Source organism: Hyaena hyaena, unplaced genomic scaffold (assembly GCF_003009895.1).
Source record: "Hyaena hyaena isolate Hyena2069 unplaced genomic scaffold, ASM300989v1 scaffold_443, whole genome shotgun sequence".
Classification (NCBI taxonomy): domain Eukaryota; kingdom Metazoa; phylum Chordata; class Mammalia; order Carnivora; family Hyaenidae; genus Hyaena; species Hyaena hyaena.
This window is the reverse complement of record NW_024081075.1, coordinates 1,036,236-1,050,171: the sequence shown is the minus strand read 5'-3', so window position 1 is coordinate 1,050,171 and position 13,936 is coordinate 1,036,236. Positions and strand designations below refer to the sequence as shown.

The 13,936-nt window shown below is 61.7% G+C and overlaps 1 protein-coding gene across 2 annotated transcripts in view; it reads right to left on the bottom strand.

Annotated features, from left to right (window-relative positions):
• ESPN (espin) overlaps nucleotides 1–12,324 on the bottom strand; it is a 31,062-nt gene extending 18,738 nt beyond the window's left edge. For both annotated transcript variants that reach the window (XM_039253237.1, XM_039253239.1), the window contains exons 1-2: nucleotides 12,031–12,324; nucleotides 8,851–9,044 (exon numbers count right to left, since the gene is read on the bottom strand). In XM_039253237.1, the coding sequence (XP_039109168.1) occupies nucleotides 8,851–9,044; nucleotides 12,031–12,324 (488 nt within the window). The remainder of the gene's footprint in view (nucleotides 1–8,850; nucleotides 9,045–12,030) is intronic.
• Nucleotides 12,325–13,936: the final 1,612 nt, after the last annotated feature.

Genomic DNA, 13,936 nt, shown 5'->3' with positions numbered 1-13,936 from the left:
GCCACCCAGTCCTCCTCTATCTGCCCAGTCACCTCTGACATGACGGTCCCTTTCCTTCACACACTCCTTGGAGCCCCCCAGCTGACTTCTCCCCGTCCCTAAAACCCTGGTCCCTGTCCACGTCCCTGACCCCTGACCCCAGGCCACCTGGAGCCCCCCACTGGGCGCCTCCCTGCTCTCTCCTTATCCCAACACGGGCACCTCCTCCCTAGACACAGAGCTGCCATTTTCTAGGGCTGACGCAGAGCGTGGCATTTACACACTTGGGGTGGGACGCAGACCGCGCTGGCTGCCCTCCGTTACCAGACCCGTGTTGGGGGAATGGTGCTCATGAGCCGACAGGGCACACGGTGACAGACTCATCCACACGCCTCTCCCCAGGAACACGCTGGCTTGTGGCCACCAGCCTCCACGCCCCAGTGCCATCGTCACCCCCCCACATTCACATACTGATGTGACAGTAACAGCCTGCTTAATATTTCATGACCGACACTCAGTGGCCTGAATTATTCACCCTGTAACCAAGGCCCAGTGAGTGCTGGGGTCCTGGGGATCAGAGGCTGAGGGGGGCCACCGCCCAGGACCCACTGAGACCTCTCTGGGGAGGTCTGAGGCAATGCCCACAACATGGGGCGCCAGATCTGCCAGGAGCCCTGCCCTCCCAGCCCCCCCCCATTTGGCAGCTGTCCACGATCCAGGGGTGGCCAGCCCCCCTGGGAAGGTCTGAGAAGGTCTGAGAAGCTGGCACAGAGCAGGACCTGAGCAGGGGCAGGCCAGTGGCTGACACTCCCCACTGGAGTCCCTGGAACAGAGTAAGTGCTCAGTAAATGTTCCAGCTTGTCACCCTTACTGTTAGTACCTCAGTCTCTGCAATCCTGGAGCCACAGCCTCCGGCCCAGGGGACCCCAGCACAATGGGGCAGGGATGCTGATGGCCAGGGTGGGAGAGAGGGTCCCTGGCCTTGACACTCTTCTACTCTGGCCTGGAGGCAAGAAGGGCAGGGGCACCCTCATGCTCACTGGGGGAAATTATAAACATCTGGATGAGCCCAAGGAGCAAACTTAATTAATTGAGATGGAGAGAGATGAATATATAATAGCAGTAATGATAACAGATACAGCGATAGCAGGTACCGTTTACCGAAGGGCTGGTCTGTTTCAGGCACTGTGATGCGCACAGAGCTTTCTCGCCTAGTCCTCTCGGCGACGGATGGGGTGCTCGCATTGTTACCTTTTTCAGATGAGGAAACTGCGAAGAAGCCTAAGGCCACTGGAGGAGAGGCCGGCAGAGAAAGACCTGCGTATAAGGGGGACTGAGGGGGGCGCCTGGGGGGCTCAGTCGGTGAAGCGTCTGACTTCAGCTCAGGTCATGATCTCATGGGTCGTGAGTTCAAGCCCCGCCTCGGGCTCTGAGCTGACAGTGTGGAGCCTGCTTGGGATTCTCTTCCCCTACCCTCCCGTCCCTGCCCTACTCACGCTGTCTCTGTCTCTCTCAAAATAAATAAATAAACTTAAAAAAATTTTTTAAAAAAAGAGGAACTTGGGGTGTGAGCCCCGCCAAGCTCATGATCTTGCCTCTTTGTTCTCAAAGCCATCTGCAGAGGGGACAGTACCGTGCCCAGGAGACACGGTTGGAGACCCCTCAGCACAGGCCTGTCACCAGGCATGAGCCTGAAACCGTTGCTATATTTTGGGACCCCTCCTCCCTGAGCCTCTGTGGGGACACTGCTGGGCTGGGGTGTCCAGCTTGGCCCAGCCCAGGTCAGGCCAGGCATCGGTTCTGCTGTGGAGAGTCACCCAGAGGACAGGGGTGAGGTCTGGGGGGGGGCACTTCTGGCCTCAGGATCCCACCTGCTCTAACCCATCAGGTTCTCGCCAAAGTGACGAGGGTAACCACTCCGGTTCCAGCCCCTGCCCTTGGCCCTGGCCTCCAGCCACCTCCCTGACTCTGTAGCTCACTGGGTGGGACCCTAGTGAGTTCTTAAGCTCCTGAGCCTCAGTTTCCAGAGATGGAAAATGGGCATCATAACCATCTGGCATCTCCTTGCCTCTTACGAGAGAAGGGACGAGGGAAGCTTTGGAAGGGTGCACATTTCCTAGGCTGCTCTCTGCTTCCTGATGCAGCAGCCATATTCTGACTGGCCGACCCTCTCACCCACCTACTGGGTCTCAACTGTCACTCCCTGTGGCCAACCCCAGGGGCTGGCCATGCTCCTCTGACTTGGCCCTTCCCTAGCCTGTGCCCCTCCCCCGTCTCCGGAACACCTCTTGGCTTCCTGGACCAGCTGCTGACTCATCCGCCAAGCCTCCTACACCTTCTTGGCTGGGTTCTGGCCTTCACCTGACCTCCAAATGTGGGGATCCCCCAGGGCTTCTTTTTTAAAATTTTTTAATGTTTATTCATTTTTGAGAGAGAGAGAGGGATAGAGTGAAGCAGGGGAGGGGCAGAGGGAGAGGGAGACACAGAATCTGAAGCAGGCTCCAGGCTCTGAGCTGTCAGCACGGAGCCCGACGCGGGGCCCGAACTCACAAACTGAGATCATGACCTAAGTCGAAGTCGGGCGCTTAACTGACTGGGCCACCCAGGAGCCCCAGGGCCTCCTTTCTGAACAGTCTCCCTACCAGTGGGGTCATCCACTTCCAGGGTCAAAGGCCACCTGCACCCCCGTGCTCCTCTCTAGCTTGGACCGGGAATCTCGATCTGGCCCCCACCTCCACCCACTGCCCAGGCCTCTGGAACTTTGCGTGCCCAGAGCAGATCTCTTGCCTTTCTGCCTCAACCCTCCCCAGCTTTCCAACATCCATCGTGGTAAAGGACGCCACACTACCCTCCCTTGAGCCCAAGCTCTAGGAGTCTCTGGAAATCCCCAACGCTCGACCTCCTTATGGGTCTGAAACTCCCTAGCAACAATCACATAAATCGTATCTTTCTTCCTCAGTGGAAAAGAGGGGACGCGAGTGAACTGCAACAACACAGCGAAAGTGGAACGCTGGCTGGAAATCTGCGTCCGAGACTGGCACCAGCTTGCTCCTGCCCGCCCCATAAGCAGCAAGGAGCAACCTGCCCACAGAACAGACCAGATCAGGTCCAAGAGCAGCATTTCCGGTGGCCTCTCCCTTTGCCAATAATTTCTGCTCCAAGGAAGGCCAGGAAGGAGCTAATCTTACGAGGACCAGGCGTTAAGGCCGCCCTGGATAAAAGTCACAGATCCTTTGGTGGCTCTACCTCTCTTATTCTCCACTCACGCCTCCTGGCTTATTTGAAAAGATCCCTAATTAGGCCTGGCGCAGGGAAGAAACACAGTCATGATTTGAGGAAGGTTCTAGAACAGTCAGCTTTACGCCCAATCCATCTGCAAGCCGCGCTGAAATACCCTTCCCTGCAACTCTCCCAGCCTTCCAGGCCTTCCTTCTGGTTCTCGGTGAAGCCAGACCTGATCGCAGCCTCTGCCTCTGCTGATGCGCCTACTGCAAGGCTGCCACGCCACATTTCTGCAGGGCTGGCCCCTCCTTTTTATCCAGGTCTCAGATCAGCTCTCACCTGCTCTAGGAGGCCTTCCTTGACTCCCTCACTTTATTTATTTTGTGTGTGTGTGTGTGTGTGTTTTTAAAGATTTTATTTTTGGGGCGCCTGGGTGGCTCAGTCAGTTGAGCGTCTGACTTCAGCTCAGGTCATGATCTCACGGTTCGTGGGCTCGAGCCCCGCGTTGGGCTCTGTGCTGACAGCTAGCTCAGAGCCTGGAGTCTGTTTCAGATTCTTTGTCTCCCTCTCTCTCTGACCTCCCCTGCTCACGCTGTCTTTCTCTCTCTCAGAAATAAATAAAAAACATTTTTTAAAAAATAAAAAGATTTTAAGAAATCTCTATACCCAACGGGGAGCTCAAACTCACGACTGAGATCAAGAGTCACAAACTCCACCGACAGAGCCAGCCAGGTTCCCCTTGACCCCCTCAATTTAAAGAAAACCCCATCGGTTTCTACCAAACTACCCCATTTTGCTTTATTCACTCATCACTGGATGTCTTGTGTGCCTATTTGGTTCACTCCGGGGACCCAGGTCACCAGGCTGCCACATGTCATGAAAAGAGCAGACCCCCCGCCGTCCCAGAGCTTGGGTCCCCTGTGGCTCCCGGAGGGCAAGCCAACACACATGCAAAGGAACTTCTCTGAACGAGGCACTTGCACCCCACCTGTCCCCTGGTTTGCCCTGGGAGCCCCCTGGAAGGTTGGCTCCAAGAAGCTGCAAGGGGTCATGACACCCCAGGCCCTGATGGGGCGCCCTGCTGCTCATTGTTGAGTGAGTAACTGAGGGGGTGAGTGAGGTGGGCAGCTGGGCGGGGAGTTCTGTGAGGTCCCCTTGCGTGTGGCCTCAGCTGGTCTGTTTGCCAGGTGGCTCCAGGGAGGCCCAGCTCGGAGCGCCATCTGAGGTCACCCGCAGTGAGCTGCACGCGGGGTCGGACAAGCCCCCGGGCTTCCAGCCTCCACGCATCCAACCAAAACTGAGTGTGTGTCAGGCACTGGGCCTACGGGGCGGGGAAGACAGGGTCTGCTCTCACCGGTCGGGGCGCTGCAGCCAGAGAATGCCCGAGAACGTAACGTCAGGGGACTGGGGGGCGCTGGGAAAATCAAGGAGGGTGAGGAAGACCTGTGAGCTGCTGGGCAAGACACGCCGTGAAGGAGGCCGTGGGCAGGCCTTGTGGAGAAGTGGGGGTGGAGCCAAGCCTCCAAGTTAGACAGAGGGTTCCGGGTGGCAGGAGCAGCCGGTGCGAGGCTTACCGGCCCGCTGGAGGAGCCGCAAGGAGGCCTGGGAGGTGGAACGGAGTGTGGACGGGGGAGCGGCTGGAGGTGAGGCATGCGGGGTGGGCCAGAGAGGGGGGGGCCCTGGGCCATGGTAAGGAAATGGCCTTCCCTATCAGGGGCCAGTCCAGGGATCTGACCTGGATTCTCAAAGGTGGGCAGAGCTGGACAGGAAGAGGGCAAGGGCCAGGGCAGGGGGACCTGAGATTAGGGGCTGGACCGGGAATGGGAGACAGACACGGAGAGGGGATACGGTTTGGTCAAGGCCACACAGGGAACGGGGCGGGGGAGGAGCCGGTGGGGCCTCAGCTGCTCAGTTAGCCTCTCTGAGACACCACTTCTGTATCTGTCAACACCGTGCTGCAGGGACATTTGTTTACTCACTGTTGTACTCCTGGCACATAAAAATATTATCTGGCACAGGGACCCCGGGTGGCGCAGTTGGTTGAGCATCCAACTCTTGATTTCAGCTCAGGTCATGATCTCATGGTTCATGGGACTGAAACCCCACGTTGGGCTCCAAGCTGAGTGTGGACCTTGGTTAAGATTCTCTGTCTATCTCTCTCTTTCTCTGTCTGCCCCTCTCCCTTACTTGCATTCCTTCTCTCTCTAGAAAGAAAGAGTGCAAGAGAGAGAGGGAGAAGGTGAGAGAGGGAGAGAGAAAGAAGGAAGGGGAAAGAGGAAGGAAGGAAGGAAAGGAGGGAGGAAGGAAAAAGAGGAAGGAAGGGAGGGAGGGAGGAAAGAAGGAAAGAAAGAAAAAAGAAAAAAGAAAGAAGGAAGGAAGGAAGGAAGGAAGGAAGGAAGGAAGGAAGGAAGGAAGGAAGGAAGGAAGGAAAGAATATTGCCTGGCACAAAGTAGATACTCAATAAACATTAGCTGAATAACTCAATCTGCAGTCAAATGCTCAGTGGTAACTGAGCCCTACCCCCTGAATAACTCAATCTATAAACTGGGCTCGTTACAGACTACTGCCTACGGTGGTTATAAGGCTCAAACTACCGTGGGGTGCTAGGCACTTAGTAAGCACTCAGCAGGTTGGAGCTCATCTGGGTTTATCCTCACCCCTGGCTAGCACACTTCCAATCTCAGCCCCGGGGTAGGGGAGGCCTCAGGCGAAGGAGACACTTGCAGAGAGGTGGAATTGATGCAAATCTTTGGACAGATTGATTTTCCAGTTTGCTCTGACGGGCAGAGCACAGGAGCCCCAGACGAAGGAAGAGCCCAGAGCCTCGCCGCCCTCACTATTCTCCCCAGCCTCAAAACTGAAGCCCAAGGGTCCGAGCTGAGCCTGGGGCTCCCCTCTGGCTGCATAGACCCCAGGTGAGCACACGGTGGAGGCCAAGCAGGCGCAAGGTCGTTCCTGGGCCCCAGCACCCCACTGGCAAGATGGTCAGCACTCCGAGGCGACATATCGTTTGCCCCTCCTCCTTCCGCCCCGACTGGAGGTCTGGATCCCTGGGTCCCCTCTCCCAACCACTAGTGCCCCTGGCCAGGAGGGTAGATGCTCCTGACCATCTCCCGCAGACCCAGTCCCTGCCAGCCTCCATGCTGCCAGCTTAAGGACCCTCTTTCTGCGGTGAGCTTCCCCATGGGAAAATGGCCCCCAGAGGCCACTGTAGCAATCCCTCCACCCCTGGAAGAATTTGCCCAATGGATCAGGATACCCTGGAGGAGAGGCAGGAGGGTGCAGGGTGTCCCTGCAATCTCAAGCCTTTTCTAACACCCTAAGGTGCAGCCTGGCATTAGCAAGGCCTCCCCGAGGCTGTCCAGGCCTCCCGCTCCTCCGCAGCTTGGCACTGCCGTGGCCCGCTGCTGCCCACAGCCTCCCTGGGCAGGATCGAGTTTCTCACTGGTAGGTCTGGGAGCCCTTCCTCCCTCACCAACCACCAGGGAGAGCTGAGCCCTTGTGAATAATTCACTGTGCTTCACAGCAGGCCGGGGAGGCTCACGAGAGTGAAAAGCGCGGAGCCACAGCCCCCACAGCCAGGCCGCCAGGGGCTCCGGGTTGAGTGAGCCCCGTGGCCTGGGGCAGCCTGAGCCTCTGGCCTCTCCATGCCGGGCCTTGGAGACAGGAGTCCCCTCGAGATAGGAGTCTAAATGGGCACTGACCTCCACACCCCAGCAGCCCCCCTCAATTCCCAGCCGCCCCCTCCCGCCCGAGGCAAGCACACAAAAGCACCTTCTTATCAGCCAAGTCACATGCTGCAGCGGGAATGGACCCAAGGCCTCTGACCACCTCTGGGAGGTTCACAGAGGCCTCCGAGGGGCTGATGGCGCATCAGCCCAGGCCATCTGGACTCCGAGTTGGCACCAGGGCCCAATCACAGCCAGCACCTGGCATGGCCTGGGAGGGGTGAGGGCTCCCAAGGCCCCGAGCCCGCATGATGGTGCTTCGTGGCACAACCGGTCTTCCCAAGGTCGGGATCGCAGCCCATGGAGGGCTCCAGCTCATCCCAGGCCCCAGGCTTTTTGGTGAGGGGGGTTGAGGGGCCAGCCTGGGGTTCCCCACCCCACCAGTTCCTCATCAGCGCTTCCGGGGCTGGGTTTAGAGCCCTCTCTCAGTTTATACCACTTGGGCTAAGTTGGCATTACCATTAGCCTGGCTTTGGGGGGCGCATTACATGTGCTGAGGAAGGCTGATGGGTGCAGAAGGGTGGCCACGGCCCACTCGTCCCCTCTGGGGACCTCAGTGTCCTCTGTGTTATGTGAGGAGGGTGGGATAGGAGCATTCGAGTCAGCGCAGTGGGACGGCAGGCGTGTCACAGCTGCCACTGCCCAGCCCCAGGCTGGACAGTCCAAGTCGGGGATTTGGGACCAGACCCCCTGGGGGTGCTGCTGATGGTGCCAGCCTGCACTCAAGGGTCCCTCCCCCTAAATCCCAAGGACTGACGTGACCCAGGACCTAGCTTGTGCAGAAGCAGAGAAGTCATACTCACACGGCCTGCAGGGAGGGCGGTGAGAGGTCCCGGGCTCGCCTGCTGGGCTCCCGCCAACCAAACCTGGCAGTGCCTGCGGGCTGAGCTTGGGGGGGGGGGGGCGGGGAGGGTCTTAGGGCTGCCTGACGTCCCCCGATGTGCCAGCTGCGGCCAGCCTGCCATGGGGCCACGGGGCCCAGGCTGCTCTCCGGCCCGCTCCCTGGCAGCCAGTGACCCCGCAGGCTCCCTCAGGAGTGGAGCCAGTGGTGAGGCTCCCCCTCTGACCTCCGGGCTGCGCTCCTCCTGAGGCTTGGTCTTCTGTCACCGCTTACGCCCCAGGCCCCCACGTGGACTGACAAAGGTCACTGATGCGAGCCCCCATTTGTCAGACAGTCCCACTCCCCTGAGACAGCTCCCCAGGACCCCTGCTTCCCCTGAGGGTCACCTAACACCCGGCTCCCTCCGTCCCCCGGGACCTCCCAGGACCCCCTGCTCTGCACTGAGCCCATTCTTCTGCCTGCCCCCACCCCACCCCGGGGAGCCCCCAGCCCACTGCTCAGCTGCTCTCTCAGACCTGCCACTCGGGCTGAGGACCCCCGGAGGATTGGGGGGGCCCCACTTCCCTTGGTAGTGGGAATGGGCTGAGGGGCCACAGGAAATGACAGGTTGCCCTCTGGATGGCCTCTCAGGGGGCTGTGGGGCTAGGAGGGGGGAGGCTCCTCCTCCTTCTTGACTAGCGGTCTAGGAAGCTCTCTCGTATCTTCACCCCTACTCCCCCCGACCATTAGAATAGTCTTGCAAATTGGCACAGGCCAGAGCTCCAGAGAGCTTCCTGGGTGGGCAGGCTTCCTGGAGAGGAGCGTGTGATCTGGGTCCACACGCCCAGCCGCCCGGGGGGCAGCTGTGTGCTGGGGGAGCATTTGCTTGCAAAGCTCTGGGGCAAGTGGCTGTGGGCCGCCTGCCAGGAAGGGAAAAATTTCAGCCTGGGTGGGAGCTGTCTCCGGCCCGGCCTCTGGCCACTGGGGTGGCCCAGAAGCGGTGACTCCCCTGGAAAGCGGGAGGGGCAGATTTCAGGCATTCCCCGGAGCCCCGCCCACAGCACCCGGAAGAGTGAGGGGAGGAAGAGGGTTGTCCTTACTCAGGATAGTGCCCGATGAGGAGCCTCAGGGAGGGGAAGTCTCCTTTGGCGGCAGCGTAGTGGACAGCCAGGGCGCCTGTGTCTGTGGTCGCGGTGGCATCCCCACCGCCATGACGCAGTAGCCATTCCACCAACTCAGGGTGGCCGAAGCGGGCAGCCAGGTGCAGGACTGTGGCACCAGAATTGTCTTTGTCCTGTGGGAGAAGAGTGCGTTACTCCTGGGGCCTTGTCCTCACGTGCTCAGGCCACATCTTGCATCCGGCCAGCCACGGGGGCCGTTCTGTCCTTGGGCACCTAACCGGCCCTCAGTTCATAAGCGGCACGCCCATGCCATCCATGCCGGGCTTCCTGGGGCCTGCACGTCATGGCTGGGAACTGCTTGCATAGAGCAGGCTTTCAGAACATGGCACTTGCGTCCTCCCTGCAAGAGAAACTGTCCCCCCCCCCCCCCCAGTGCTCTGGGAACGCCTGAAGGAGTGAGCAAGGGTGGCTGGGGCAGGAAGGGTGGGCTGCTGAGGCTCTGCCCGGCTAGCATCAGGATGGTGGGCGCAGCCCCTGCATCTAGCCCTTGGCCTCCCCTCCCCCTCTCCAGGTGTCACATGAGAAAAGGCCTCCAGCTTGGTGTACCTCCAATAACCCAACATCAGTGCAGTGAACTGCCCCCCCAGCCCCCCAGCAGACTCCTGGCTCCTGGCCCAGGGAACAGGCTGTGTTCTTGCTCTGTGGGGGAGGAAGCTTCCGGGTACCGGTGGCAAGGCCTGGGCTGTCGGCCAGTGGTTGGCAGGTGTGGGCTCGAGGTGGCCCCTGAGAGGGGCTTGGGTAGGACACCCGCCCAGGCATCCCCGAGGGGGCAGGCTGATGGTCAGGGGCCCAGAAGTACTAACTGTGTCATCTGTGAACATCCAGATGTGTGCGTCTGTGGCGGGAGGGGGTGGGCAGGTGCCGCTGATGTTCGCCTGGGCGGGAGGAGGGGAGTCACCGAGAACCCAGAAGTCTGGACTCAGAGGCTGGCGAGTGCGGGAGCGTGGCCACCAGTGGGAGTGGGAGCCCAGCATGGACTCCCTGCGCCAAGCACGCGGGATAATGGGGACGCAGGCAGGGAGGGGGGCAAGGGCACAGGGAAGGAGACGCAGGAGCAGGGAGAGGTGGGTGCGGCTTCCTAGGGTCAAGGAAGGGAGGCCCCTCTGGCCAGAGAGAGGCGCCGTGGGGACAGGCGTGGCCAAGGAGGCTTGAGGAAGGTGAATCGCAGAGGCCCTTATAAGACGGGCAAAAGGAAAAGAGGCCACAGAGAGCACAGGGACCACCACCTGTAAGTCAGCAGCCAGCTGTGGGGGCGGCTGTGGGGCTGGGAAGGAGGCAGGAAGAAGGTGAGGGAGGCCACGGAGGCAGCTGAACACAGCATCTACAGTCTGTATGCCGGACCACCCAGGCAGACCCTGAAGATGGGTTCAGTCTGTCCCCCTGAGCCCGGACCTCTGGGTGGGGGTCGGGGGGTAGACAGTAAGGAGAGAACCCAGGCCTACGGGCTCTGGCCTGGCCGCAAGGCCCCAACAGCTGTGCAGGCCCCAGGAGCCTCACGTGCTGCGGCCGGCACCCTAAAGCTGCTTATCTGTCTGGGCTGAGGAGGGCCAGGGATCAAGGTCATCCTCTCCGCTCACGCACTTCCGCCCCCAGCACCCAAGCTTGCCGGGGCTCGAGGGAGGGAGACTTGATAAGCTAGGCAAAGGGCCCTTGTTCCTCTGCCTCCTCTGCAGTGGGCAGGGAGGCTTCTGGCCAAGGTTGGACACAGGGGCGAGGGAGGCATGCTCCCGAAAGAGTGGGTGTGGACCGCGTGCCAGGAAGTCCCGATAACAGAGCCAGCGGGCAGATAAGCAATCCGCCCATCTCCCAGCAAGGGTAGGAAGGGGGGCCTTGCCATCCTGAGGGAGGGTCTGGTCATCCTGAGGGTACAACCAGCCAGCTCTGGGTCACCCCATCTCCTCTCCTTCCACATCCAGTGAACACAGCGGTCTTGTTAATTGGGAAATCAGTGCTGGTTCCTCCCTCCAGCAGCTTTTCCCCGCAACTAGAATATCATCCAAATTCCTGGCTGCAGCCTGTGGTGGCTTCGCCCAGCCTCCTCCCCCCCACCCCCAAGTGTGCCTTCCTCCTTGCTGTTTCTGCAACAGGGCAAGACTGTGTATGCCTGAGGGCTTTGCACTTCTTGTTCTTTGCTCTTAGAACTCTCTAATCCGGCGCCTGGTCACCTCCTTCTCATCATCTAGGACTCCCTGCAGAGGTCACTCATTCCTAGCCACCTGGCCCAAGCAGCTAGCTCCCTGACACCCCGCTGCATGGTCCAGCAAGACCTGAGGGCACCTGGGTTTGCTCTCCATTGCCCCCGTGGACTGGCAGTTCCAGGAGGTCAGGAGCGCTCCTGAGTCCCCAAGCCCAGCACCTGCTGGATGCTCTACTGCCAGCAGGAGGTAGCAGCAGAGATACACAGCAGGGCCCCAGCCGCCTCCTCCTCCAGCTCAGGAGGGGAGGGCTTACAGACGCCTGGGGGCCACTGAGTGAGACTAACGGGGGGGGGGGGGGGGGGGGGGGGGGGGGGGGGAGAGGGGGGGGGGGGGGGGGGAGGCAGGGGGCCTTTGGGCAGGAAGCCTCAGGCTGGGCTGGAGCAGCAACTCAAAGCTGGAAGGCAGGAAGGTACTGATGTCCCAGGGTCAGCTAAGGCCCTGGGGCGGCCCCATTTACCACGCCCATCACCGCTCCCCCATGCCCTGGCCTCGGGGACACCTGCATCTCTGTCTGGGGTGGGCTGTACACTTTGCCCACCCTTTTCTAGACCTGATCCCGGAAGACCTGGGCTTCTGATTCTGTGCGCCACCTACACTCCAGGGCTCCCCTGGATCAGTGCTTTGCTCCCCTACCCGCCCTCCCTGCCCCTGTCCCAGATTAAATACTGGCCCAGGTAAGCCCAAATCCCTCTGGCTCCCCATTACCCGGTGCTCTTCTAGGCAATGGCCCTGGCTTGCTAAGGCGTCTTCCCGGGACACTCTCGATCCGGAGAGCCCATCCCACCCCAAGCCCTCTGGAAGGAGCCCAATCTCACCCGCCCTTGAGCCAAGGGGGCTCTGGGCCAGAACTCTCCGCCTGGGCAGGAAGCCCCACGGCGCCCAGTGAGCCGCGCGGACCCACCTGCACTCCGCAGCCGCCCTGCGAGAGCAGCCACTGCAGGCAGGAGAGGTGGCCAGTGGCGGCGGCGTCGTGGGCCGGCGTGGCTCCGTTGCGCGCGCGGGCCGCGGCGGGCAGGGCGGCCTCCTCCACCAGGAAGCGCAGACAGTGCAGCTTGCCCGCGCGGGCCGCGTGGTGCACCGGCAGCGCGTCCAGCGGGTCCCGCTGCGAGGGTCTCAGCCGGCCGGCGGCGTGCAGGGACTTCAGCACTTCCAGTTCGCCCTGCCGCGCCGCCTGCAGCGCCCGCTCCAGGGCCATGGTGCCGCCCGCGGCGCCGCGCCCCGCTCAGCGCGTTCCCCCGGACGCCATGCACCTGCCCGCGGGCAGCCGTCGGGGCCCTGCGGCTCCCGGGAGGGGGCGCGCGGAGCGGCTGCCGCCGGGTCCCCGCCGCGCACTGCCTGGCGCGCTCCGCTCCGCCTCCGCCGCGCTCTGGGGCTGGGGGCCCCCGCGCGCGCCGGGCTCCAGGCTGGGGCCCGCCCCCCGCGCCGCCTCCGCCCCGCCCCCGCCGCGCCGCCCCGCGGGCTGGCGGCAGAGGCCGGGGCGCACGGGGACTTCTCTCCTGATTAAGCTCACGTGGAAATAGAGACCCCAGAGGGCCGCCAAACTGGGTTCGCATTTGAGGCCCGTCCAGGCGCTGGCGACCGGAGCCCCCAAACGGATTAATTCTCCAACCCAGTGTCCACTCCGTGCTGTTCCAGGCGTCTGCGACACAAGCCGGCAAATAATTACCGCCATTCCAGAGACCGAGTGTCCCCAGAACGGGAGTGAGTTGTAGGGTCCGGCTGGGGAGGTGTGGCGGGCTGGGTTTGGGATGATCAGAAGGGGCGTTCCAGGCAGGGTCGACAGGACCCTGCGGCGGGGACAGGCCACACAAGTCCCTGAGGGGTTCCGGGTCCGTGCCGGAGCGGGAGCAACCGGTGCTGGCCCCCCAGGCCCCCAAGAATTGTCCTCAGAGCCTCCTGCAGGCGGAAGAAAGAGGAGGAAGGGGCACGAATGCCTGGTGCATTCAAGGGTCTGGGTCTGGAGGCTGTGAGCTCAGGGAGCACCCAGGACCTCTGTCTGGGGCGTGTGGGGGGGGCGGTGGGGGGGTCAACAGTGAGCTGGGGGGCCTGGAGCTGCCAAATAGGGAGAAAGGAAAGTAGGGATTCAAGGGCTGGGGGCGGCGGGGAGATCACCAGAGCAGTCACCTGGGGAGCAGGGCCTGGAGCCTTCCCCGAGGGCCAGGAAAGTTCCAGGAGGCAGCGGGCCAGAGCACTCAAGTGCCAAACCAGCCTGCCCGGGTGGCCGGAAGCCTTTCGTGGGAGCTGGAGGGAGGCATAGCCCCCTGGACGGGACGACAAGCTGCCGGCCGGGGTGGGGGTGGGGGCTGCCTGGTTGTGGGAGCACAGTGAGCGTATCTTGTGAAGTTGAAACAGCCTGTGCCCTTCCTTCCCCCCTCCCCCCCTCCCCCCCCGCTGGAGCCCTGAGAGGGCTTGTTTCACCCAGCGGCTAGCTAGGACCGGCTCAGGATGCCCTGGGCTGTGGGAATGCGTGGAATGAACCTGCTTCCAGCACCAGTGGGAGTCCTGGTGCGGGACTCTGCGGCTGACACCAGGTGGCGCTGCGCGCCGTTATCTCCGGGGCTCCCAGTTGCCCTGGTAAACCGGAGCTGCCCGGCCTGAGTGGCCTGGTGGGTTTCCTTTCATTTCCAAAGGGCCGGAATGACCTCGCTCCCTCCACGGGACCTGCAACAGCTGGGGCCTGGGACCCCTACTCAGTGCTTTCTGGACAAGGGGAGGGAGGCAGGAGTCCTCCCGGCAGCCTCCCCGCTTCAGCTGGCTCTTGACGCCTGCGGGAGCGGGCTCTGTCTAGCACACCCGTGGCGAGCACG